Source organism: Populus alba, chromosome 17, assembly GCF_005239225.2.
Source record: "Populus alba chromosome 17, ASM523922v2, whole genome shotgun sequence".
NCBI lineage: Eukaryota > Viridiplantae > Streptophyta > Magnoliopsida > Malpighiales > Salicaceae > Populus > Populus alba.
Window position 1 is genome coordinate 19,558,162 of NC_133300.1, and position 11,285 is coordinate 19,569,446.

Consider the following 11,285-nt stretch of genomic DNA (forward strand, 5'->3'; position numbering starts at 1 on the left):
TCTTCCATTACTAAATCCATATTTCATGTTCCTCCAGGGGCTGTCTGATATTTCATTGCTATCATTCAAGAATCAGCTAACAGAAGTTGTAGTTGATGCTACCCGACGAAGTTCAGAAAAAACTCCACGCATAAATTGAAGTTTCCATGGCCTGTGGACCAAGATATCTGAGTTGTGCTTCCGTTTTGGACTTGTGAAAATGCCAAAATGCCTCTCAATCAAAGGCAAATCATTTGTTTGTTAAATAATTAATAATCTAACCGGTGCAACGTAGGACGAGCACAAGTTTTTTTTCACTAGAAGAGCAAATAGTGCGATTATCTCCATGGTGTATGAAGAAAATAGAAGATATTGGTTGCAAATGAGGTCGAGCTCTTTATAGAAAGAATTATGACAATCAAACAGGGCAAACAGGGGCTGGATTTGAATGCTAATCATGAAAGTACAAGAATGTGGTGATCAACTATGAACATAAATATACTATCAAAAAAAGAGAGAAAAAAAAACTATTAACATAAATAAGAATGACACTAATTTTTTTTTTTTTTTTGTAATGCAATACTAATGAGATATAAACTCAAATACACTTGGTATAACGCCAAATAACATTACCAATTAAACTAGCTTTTCAATTGCGTCCCTGAATTCTCCTTTTTTCTAAGTGTAAATCCATGAGATCTTAACTCAAATTATATGAAACAACATCAAATAACATATCAAGTCATCCATTTTTTTTTTGTAATGATATAGATTTAAGCTCTTCTTACCTTCAGAAGCCATTCAGCAAAAAAGATAACAGCTAAAAAAAAAGTATTAAGAAGCAGACAAGATATACTATATGATGAAGGAAACAGCGTCAATAAGTCAAAGATAACATGCGCCGCCGCCCCCAATCAAGCCACCCATTTTTGTCATTGAAAGAATATTGAAGTTGAAGGAATGTTTTTGATGGTTTTTTAGGACGAGGGAATTTAAGAGAGGTTAACTCGAGGAGGAAGGGCTAAGGAATTTCAAGGATGGGAATTTTTTTGTTTTCGTGACATTCCTTTTTTTTTTTTTTTTTAATTCAAAATTATTTTACTCTTGTTTATCCTTCCATTTCAATGTTAAATCACAAATGTATGTTGTTTAAATTCTTTATAATCTTATTTAATTAAAAATTAAGTGTAGCTCAAAATTCTTTTTGATTGATTAGGTTGTAATTTGATCATATATACAAACATACATACATAACTGAAATTAATTAACAATACATCATCACTATCATCTTCAAAACGTCATGATCATCTCAGATTCTGAGAGAGAGATCACTTGCTTTTCTACAAAGGTTGTTTATGCTATTGTGCTTACTGCTTAGGAAGTTCCAAGTAAGGGATAGATTCTAATTAGGAAGATTGTTTCCAAAGTAAGAGATAAATGAAAGAGCAAGGGAATGTCAGGAACAAAAATTACAGGCGTTTGTGTTGCCTTTACATGCATGCTCGTAGCTAGAAATCAAGAGGTTTGCCATTCTGAAAACATAACTTCACTCTCATCTCAATCATTTTTCCTATCAACTAATTCTCCTCTCTCCACTCAAAAAGAAAATGGCGGAAGCTTTTGCAACCGAGATTGCAAAATCCCTTTTAGGGAAGTTAGGCTCTTGTGCTGTTCAAGAATTTCGTTTGGCATGGGGACTTGAAGATGACCTTGCACGTCTTGAAGAGAGATTGAAAGCCATCAACGCGGTGCTGTCCGATGCTGAGAAGCAACAATCAAAGAATGACAGGATTCGGCTCTGGCTCCATAAGCTCAGAGAAGTCTTGTATGATGCAGAGGACGTGCTGGATGAAATCGAGTGCGAAACTTTACGAAGGCAGGTGGTGAAAACAAACAGGGAGCACCTGCAGAAAGGTACGGCGCTTCTTTTCAAGCTCTAATAGGATTGCATTCCGTTTAAGAATGGGTCATAAGATAAAGAGCATCATAGAAAGACTAGCTGAGATTTCATCTCTTAAGTCTGAGTTCAACCTCAGCGAGCAGCAGCCTATTGATGAGGAAACAGAGATGAACCGATCCTTTGAGAACTTTTCCGGTCTTATCGGAAGAGACAAAGACAAAGAACGTATCATCAGCCTTTTAGAAGCACCTTCTAAGGTTGATCATGATGCACATCCCTTTGTCCTTCCGATTGTAGGAATGGGAGGCTTGGGGAAGACATCTCTTGCCAAATCGGTGTGTGATGCTGAAAATGTAAAAAGTCATTTTGATCTGAAGATGGAGGCATGTGTTTCAGATGATTTTTCCTTGAAACAAGTGATACAAAAAATTATTAAATCTGCAACTGGGGAAAGATGTGCGGATTTGGATGAGGGTGAACTTGAAAAAAAACTTGAAGGAATTTTGAATGGTAAGAAATACTTGCTTCTTTTGGACGATGTTTGGAATGAAGATGCTGAAAAATGGTTGTTGTTGAAGCCTTTTTTATCAAAAGGTGCTGGTGGAAGTAAGATCATAGTAACTACCCGTAGTCAACGTGTTGCTGAGATTATGGGTACTGTTACTGCGTACAACCTAAGTCTTCTTGGTCAGAAGGACTGTCTGTCGTTGTTTAACAAGTGTGCATTCAAGGAAGGGCAAATGGAGTTGCATTCAAATTTGGTTGCAATTGGGAAAGAAATAGTGGAGAAATGCAAGCAAGTTCCTCTGGCAGTGATTAACTTAGGGACTCAACTGTATGGTAAGACTGATGAAAAAGAGTGGGAATCGGTGAGAGACAGTGAGAAGTGGGAAGAAGAGGGAGATGGCATTTTACCTGCCTTGAAAATAAGCTATCAAAGACTGCCGACTCACTTGAAAAGATGCTTTCTTTATTGTTCGGTTTTTCCGAAAGATTACGAGTTCGTAGATCTCGAATTGGTGCAATTTTGGATGGCACATGGGCTCATTCTTCAATCATCAAATCCAAATGAGAAGTTGGAAGATGTTGGCTTGCGTTATGTGCGCGAGTTGATCTCAAGATGTTTCTTCCAAGATTATAAGGATGGGATGGTTGGAGCTATCTTTAAGATGCATGATTTAATGCATGACCTTGCATCATCATTGGCTCAAAATGAGTTTTCAATCATAAGCTCTCAAAACCACCAAATTTCCAAAATGACCCGTCATGTGACAGTTCTTGACTCTGATTTATTTTTTCATAAAACTCTCCCCAAGTCCCCAAACAACTTCCATCAAGTGCGGTCAATAGTCTTTGCAGATAGTATAGTGGGGCCTACATGCAAAACAGACTTTGAGAAATGTTTGTTAGAGTTTAAGCATTTGCGGTCTTTGGAATTAATAGATGATGCTGAATTTGAGGCTTTTCCAAAAATGTTTGGCGCCTTGAAACATTTGAGATATCTTCATTTTGGAAATAACACAAAAATAAAAAGACTCCCAAAATCTATTTTTAAATTGCAAAACTTGCAAGCTCTGCTTACAGGTGTTCCATTAGAAGAGCTGCCCAAAGATGTGAGGTACATGATCAGCCTTAGATTTTTAATTCTAGTTACTGAGCAGAAGCAGTTGCCAGAAGGAGGGATTGGGTGCTTGAAATTTCTTCAAACTTTATTAATTATTGGGTGTGAAAATCTAGAAAATTTGTGCGAAGATATGCAAGGTCTTAGAAGTCTTCGAAATTTGGTTATTGTTGGATGTGATAGCTTGATTTCTCTGCCAAGAAGCATAAAATGCCTAACTACTCTGAAGAGCTTGATTTGATGACGATAGAAGAAAAGAATGAGGAAAAAATTCAACCTCTTTCCCTTTCCCTTCGTATTGTAATGTTTGATAACTTACCATCAACTATTGCTTTACCAGAAAAGTTTCTTCAAGGATCTGCAGAATCCTTACAAACATTTATCATCAGAGACTGTGCAAACATTAAAGAAATGCCGGAGTGCATCTGCAATTTAAAAAAACTTCAAAATCTTGAGATCAGTGATTGTCCAACGTTGAGCAAAAAATGTCGAAGGGGAACAGGAGAAGATTGGCCCAAGATCAAACATATCCCTAAAATCAAGGTTGCCAATGATGACAGTGGTGAAGAAACATCTGATTAGGTACGAATTATAAGTATTTAAATATATCATATTTAGTTTCACATTTTTATCCATTCTTCAATTCCTGTTTTTCCTTTTAAATTCTTTTCAATGTTTATTTGACACAACCTCTTGTGTTTTAGAATGACAGGTTCAAGTGGAACTCCATCAGATTTAACCAGAGCAAAAGAACAAGACAAGGCACGTCATGTCATGATAAAATGCAAAGTTAACTAATTCATCTAGCAATTTAAATTTCTTTGAGCTTCATACATTATTATTAAATTCTATTTTTGTCTAATTTCTTCAGGTTTACTACTGTGAGGGTCCTGTCGGCTAAGATCTTCTTCAACAGTTTGTCACTTATGAAGATCAGCTTAAGGCTCAGAGTGTCTGCTATGTGTAATTTTCTTGGCTAGCTGTGTGTGATGATTTGTCATCAATAAATTGATAAACATGTGGTTGTTCTGAATTATTGGCTTGCCTCTTTATTTTATTCAACATATCTTATTTAAAATATTGTTAATTTATGTGTTAATTTGTGATTTAGTGAATAAATTAAAGTTTTGATTTTGAGTGAATTTAATTAATTAAATTCGCAAAGAGGGTATTGAAATCATGTAGAAAAATGAAGGATTTTATGTGAAAAGCTAGGCAAATTTTTTTATATGCTTGTGCACGTTTGTTTATTTTCGATTTTGAAGAATTTATGTCTGTTTCGTAGGCTAATTTTTTGGATTAGGTATAATGTAGATATGTTGGATCTATCTTGCTTCTTATGCTGAACCTATGATATTTCAGTGATTTGATTCTTCCAATAAAGTCGACGATTGCATTAGGAGAATCTCTATGATGTTCTCTGATGAATGTGAAACATCCCCTTCCCATACCTTCTTTATAATGTTTAGAAAATTTTTCTAGTTTTTTAGAAACTTCATGGATGCCTCTGATAGATGACTTGATATATTTCTGTTTCTTATATTTCTTTGTACATATTATTAAAATATTTCTCAAATTAATCTCCCATTATTGAAGTTAACCTAACTCTAATTACATCTTCATTCCAATTCGGACAATTAACGGAACTTATCCTTGCAACCCAAGAGAGAAGGGAGGACTCAAGTTTGATGGATTCCTAATGCCAAAGTAAACTTAAAACTCAACATTTTGTCATAAAAATAGGGTTTTAGATCTCTGTTATATCTACTCTACCTGAGGCAAGCAACACTCTTGCAAACTTTGACGCCGCCTGAAAAAAAAAAAAAATACCACCGCTTACTACTAACAACAATCATTGACGTTGCCGCCTTCACTCTCTAGACCATCACAACCACCTCCTACTCTTTCGTTGATAAATTCACCTCTTTACATCCACTTTCCAAATCTTGTTTATTTATGTTATTATAACACGATTTTTAACCCTTTTTAAATATTTAAAAAAAATATATTTTAACGAGAAAAAATATTTCAAAAAAAAAACAATAAAAAAAGAGAAAAATTACTATCAGTGGGGAGATTGAAATTCGTTAAATAATTGAAAATTGGAAAGCTAAGGACCAATTTGAAAAACACATCAATATTTAAGGACTATATGTAATGCAATCAAGATGAAGTTGAGAAAAAAATAAAGAAAAAAGGGTTGAAATTGGCCAAAAATAAAACAATTAAATATGCAAGAACCAAACTTGAAAAGACACCAAACTTAAGGACCCTTAAAAAAAGAAATTTTGCTTTGCAATTCAAAACGTTGTCATTTTGAATTAAAAAAAAACAAAACTTAAATGCAACCGTGTTATTCTATCAATAAACAAATATGTTTAAAAAATTGAAAAAAGAATAGAAAAAATGCATAAGAAATTACATTATAACATATATTAAAATCGCTCTGTGTTTCAGTATGCATTGTACAGTGCAATCCGCAGTGAAAAATTGAGCTATCTTTTATAAAAAAAAAATTTGTTTTTTCTATGTTTTTTATGGGGTTTTTTTTTTGCTTTTTTTTTGTTTTTATTTTAATGATTTTTTTTTTAATTTAGTTTGTTAATGTTAAGTTTTTTTTTATTTAGTTATCAGACTTTCATGACACGAACCTCTAGTTTTGACCGGTTAACCTGGTTTAACAAGTTAACTCGATTTTTTTTTTTTTTTTTTGCTTTTTTTCTTTTTAATTAATTTTTTCATTTAGTTTAGTTTGTTAATGTTGTATTTTTTTCTATTTAATTATCAGATTTTCATGACACGTATCCCAGACTTGATGGGTCAACCTAGTTTGACGGTTAACCTAGTTAATTCTGGATTAACCCGTCAATTCTTTTTTCTTATTTAGTTATCAAACTTTCATGACGCAAATCCTAGGTTTGACGGGTTAACCTGGTTTGAAGGGTTAACCCAGTTGATTCAATTTTTTTTTCTTTTTCTTCATTAGTTTTTTTTCTTGTTGTTGGTTTTTTTTTCTTTTTTTTTTTAATTAATCTATTTAATTATCACACTTTTATGACACGACCTTACAACCATACCTACATCCAAGCCTATTGAATCTGGTATTGTAGCCAGACTCACTAAAACTTGGGTCATGCAAGCTTAATGTTATTATTAATATTATAAATATTACTTTTGGGTCAGGCGTTACAGCCAAACCCAAGACTCTTGAATATAAATTTACAAAAAGACCTAACACTTTTAAATCTTAGCTTTTTTTTTTATATATACATTTTGAATGCAAAACAAATTGACCCACGACATTGTGCGGGTCATATAACCTGTAATATACTAAAATTGTGAATAGATCCATAGATTTTTATAAAGTTTAATAATATTTTTTTTTCTAAAACTATTTTTTTTAACTATGTAAGAAAAAAATAAATGTTAATAAAGTCAAGTTCAATTAAAAAAAAAATAACTCTACCAAAACTCGTAGACCAAGGCAACATTTTATATATATTTAATCTATTTATTTTTTCTTATATGATCTAAAATGCAAAATTCGTGATTGTTTTTTTATTAATAGTAGGACTTTTTATTCTATTTTTTATCATATTTTTAAATCTAATTTTTAACCTAAATAAAAATTAATTAGCATCAAATCACTAATCATTATTAAAAACTCTTGAGAAAGTACATAAGATAGGATAGGTCATGATCATCTTTGATCTCTGATACATCTCAGATTCTGAGAGAGACATCACTTGCTTTTCTACAAGGATTGTTTATGCTATTATGCTTAGTGCTTAGGAAGTTGTAAGTAAAGAATAGATTCTTTAGAAGATTTTTTTCAAAGTAAAAGATTTGATGACCATCGCACATTCGTTCCTTCAATCACCACAAAGTAAGGATAAAATTTTTATTTATTTTTTCTCCCTGGCAATGCTCGAAAGAAAATATTTTAGGACTAGTTTGGGCCATGGCCCAAACACTACTGGGCCATAGCCTATTAAAACTTTTAAAAAATCCATGAATCCAATATCCCAGCAAAACCTTGATAAACTCTCACCGTTACCTTTTTTATATGTTTTTGTTGTGTGTATAATGATTTTGAGAGTATAATAATTATTATTTTTTAAAGTATTTTTTTTAAAAAATATATATTAAAAAATATATTTTTATATTTTTTAAAAATATTTTGACATCATTACATTAAAATGATAAAAAAATACTAAAAAAATATTAATTTCAAGTAAAGAAAAAAAATTTAAAAATTTAAATTTTTTTTTTTAAAATAATTTAAAACACAAAAAATAAAAAAAGGTATAAATAATCAAATACGTTAAGAACTTATTGATTTGTTAAACAATATTTTCCCTCTTCAGCAGCTTGAGATTTGGGTTATATAAGTAAAGATTAAGTAATAACATCAAGGGTGGAATTATGGTTCCACGCTAATTTAATTTAAATTAAAATGATATAAAAAAAATCAAAACAAAATTTAATTTATAACATTACATTAAAAAAAATTCAAGAAAAAATTTAATTTAAAATAAAATAAATTAAAAAAAATTCAAATTTCTAAAACATATATTTAAAATAAAAAAAAAACAAGTTATTTACTATGCTACGCAGCTAGAATGCACTCATGAGAGATTGATTTTCCTTGTTCATTTCAATTGTCACATTTACTATGCTCCGCAGCTGTAATGCACTCATCATAATAAATTGATTTGTAGGCAATAATTAACTCACTACAACACGAAAAAAACAAACTGTTTGCTTTGTTTGGTATTTGCAAAAGTTTAGGAAGTGCACCGGCTAAGCTCCTTTAATGAAATGGGTGCATTTAGTAAAAGCACATAAATTCCACCAAAAAAGAACTTTTAAAATTAAATAAATTTCAATGGTCAAAGATAAGGCTCCGTGCCAAAAGACAATAATTCAAACACATATTACAAAACAAATGCTTACAAAATTAAATATTAATCTAAAAATAAATATTTGTTTAATATGATTATCTTTAGAAAGCAAACAAAAATCAATAATACTGTACATTTCTCAAATAATCTAATATTAAATAATAAAATTAGGAAGAAATAAATTAAAAAACAAAAAAAAAACATATCATATCGATGGGTAAACTTGTCAAACCTATAAATCGGATAAGTTGGGCTAGTAAGTCAAACCAGTGAACTGAGTTATGGACTCCACTAGGATTATAAAAAAAATTAAAATCTATTTTTTATTTAACTATACAAATAACAAAATAGATGATTATAAAATCAAATACAATCTCAATACTGAGATGTTTTTTAGATTACGATAACCTCAAAAAAAGGCAAAAAATGAAATCAATTATGAAACTAAATTTCCAATTAATTTAGTATCTAAGGAGAAAAAAAATTAATTTAAAAAAGTAAAACTTTTTAGACTCACAAACCAAGTCAATCAACCAAACATGTGAATAGACCCATGGACTTTATAAAAATTTAATAACATAACTTTTTTCTTGAAACTATTTTTTTTTAACAATATGAGAAGAAAATAGACAATAAAAAAAAATTAAGTTCAATTAAAAAAAAATACTCCACCAAATTCGTAAACCATGCATAGTTTTAAGACCCGGCCCGGTAGTCGGCCCAGCCCAAGGCCCGGGTTCCGGGTTCTGACCGGGTCGGCGGGTCGGCTGGGTCAAAATTTATTTTTTAATTTTTTTAAAAAAAATCAAAATGACGTCGTTTTAGTAAAAAAAAAAACAAAAAAAAAGTCAACGGGTTTGGGCTCGGGTCTTGCCGGGTCGACCGGGTCTGGCCGGGCCAATTCCCAAGCGGGTTTTGGCCTTCACCCGGACCGGTCTCATGCCCGGGGCGACCCGCCGGGCCGGTCCGGGGTTTTAAAAACTATGAAAACCATGGCTACCGGGATTACCCTAACAAACCCTCAACCATGTTAACCTTATAGAAAAGTAAGATAAAAGAAAAAAACAAATTATAAAAACTAAATTATTAACCATTTCAATATTATAAAATCAATAAAAACAAATTTGAAACAACAATCATGACAAAAATTCAAAAACATAAAGAAAAAAAAAAAACATTCTGCGCTACTATTGTTATTCATAGTACAATGTGTGTAGGTGAACAATGGTTCTCTCACACCCTTTAATTGTTTTTACTTTATAAAGTTTAATAGCTTTGACTTTTCTCTAAAACTATTTTTTAAACTATATGAGAAAAAAAAATATAGACTATAAAAAAAGTTAAATTCAATTAAAAAAAAGACAATTCACCAAACTTAAAAACCAGAGCAACCTAATTTACCTTAGCAAACCTGTAAATCACGTTAACCTCATATAAAAAAAAATAAAAAGAAACAAATTACAAAGTTTAAATTCTTAATAATATCAATTTTAAAAGATGAAATCAAACAAAAATATATTTAAAAAAAATCATAAACAATAATTCAAAAAAAACACCAAAAGAAAAAATAAAGCGAAAAAAAAAGTGTGGATTACTATTGTAATCCTCAGTGCAATTGGGAGAACAGTGGTTTCTCTTTATATCCTTTAATTTTTAATACGTCATAAAGTTTGATAACATAATTTTTCTCTAAAACTATTTTTTTTTAACAATATGAGAAAAAATAAAATAAAAAATCAAGTTTAATTATAAACCCATCAAATCTATAAAAATGAGACAACATTTGCTACCTTCGACAAACCTGCAAGTCATATTAACCTCTTAGAAAGAAAAAAAAAGAAAAAGAAATTATAAAACTAAATTCTCAACCATTTTTAATATTAAAAAAAATAATTTTGAAAAAAATTATAAAAAAAAAACAAAAAAATAAAAAAACAAACCATATAAAAAAAAATGTTAAAAAAACAACATTTTGTAACAGTAAAGTACTTTTCCATGTCATTTAGCTTTTCTTTTGTAATAAAACTAAAAGGACCTAGGTCCCTGTGTACATTTACTTGTATAAAACTAAAGGGACCTAGGTCCCTGTCTTTCATCATGTAGGCCGAACCTGTCAACAAGTTTAGATGGAGGATGCCTGCTGATTAGTCAATGAAGTCAATTATATAAAATACTCCATCACCTAAATGAAAAAAAAGTCTCACTTCCCCCTACAAAGAGCATCCCAAGTAGTCATTTCATAATTTACAACAACAAATATTGCAAAGCAAACAACTATTTAGAACCGGATGGTTGGTTTAAACTGTTTTTTTTTTAAAATAATTAAAATTTAATCGGTTTTAAATTAGTTTTAGTTTGATTTTAATTTTTTTAAAAAAAACTAATTTAATTATTTATTTTTATAAAAATCAAAATCCAATCGAAAATAATTAACCTTAATTGGGGAATTTGTGAAAATTGTTGGCAGTCATGGGATTAACATATTCGTGTTTTAGCTGCAAATTTCTGAAATGCAAAGTTAAAATTACATTACGGAATAAAGTAAAGGGTTTGGCGTTTTTCCTCTTCAATATCAATACTCAGAATTTACTATGCTTCCTTAGCTGTAATGCACTCATAATAAGGGTGTGTTTGAATTTATTTTTACCTTAAAATGAAATTTTTTATGTTTTTAGATTATTTATCAAAAATAATTTTTAAAAAATAAAAAAAATATTTTAATACATTTTTTAAATAATTTTTCAAAACTAAAAAAAACACCCTACAAGACGAAAAAAAACAACTGTTTGCTCTCTTTGCAAAAGTTAGGGGTTCACCCAAATTCTACGGACCCATCCAACAAACTTTAGAGTAAAAAAATAAAAGAAAAAAGAAGCAAACA

The 11,285-nt window shown here is 30.5% G+C and overlaps 1 protein-coding gene across 1 annotated transcript; it reads left to right on the forward strand.

Annotated features, from left to right (window-relative positions):
• The first annotated feature begins 1,586 nt into the window (after window positions 1–1,586).
• On the forward strand, window positions 1,587–3,515 carry LOC118031778 (putative disease resistance protein RGA3). Its single transcript, XM_073405571.1, has 3 exons — window positions 1,587–1,859; window positions 1,954–3,353; window positions 3,464–3,515. The coding sequence occupies exons 1-3, from the start codon at window positions 1,587–1,589 to the stop codon at window positions 3,513–3,515; spliced, it is 1,725 nt and encodes a 574-aa protein (XP_073261672.1).
• The last annotated feature ends 7,770 nt before the right edge of the window (window positions 3,516–11,285 follow it).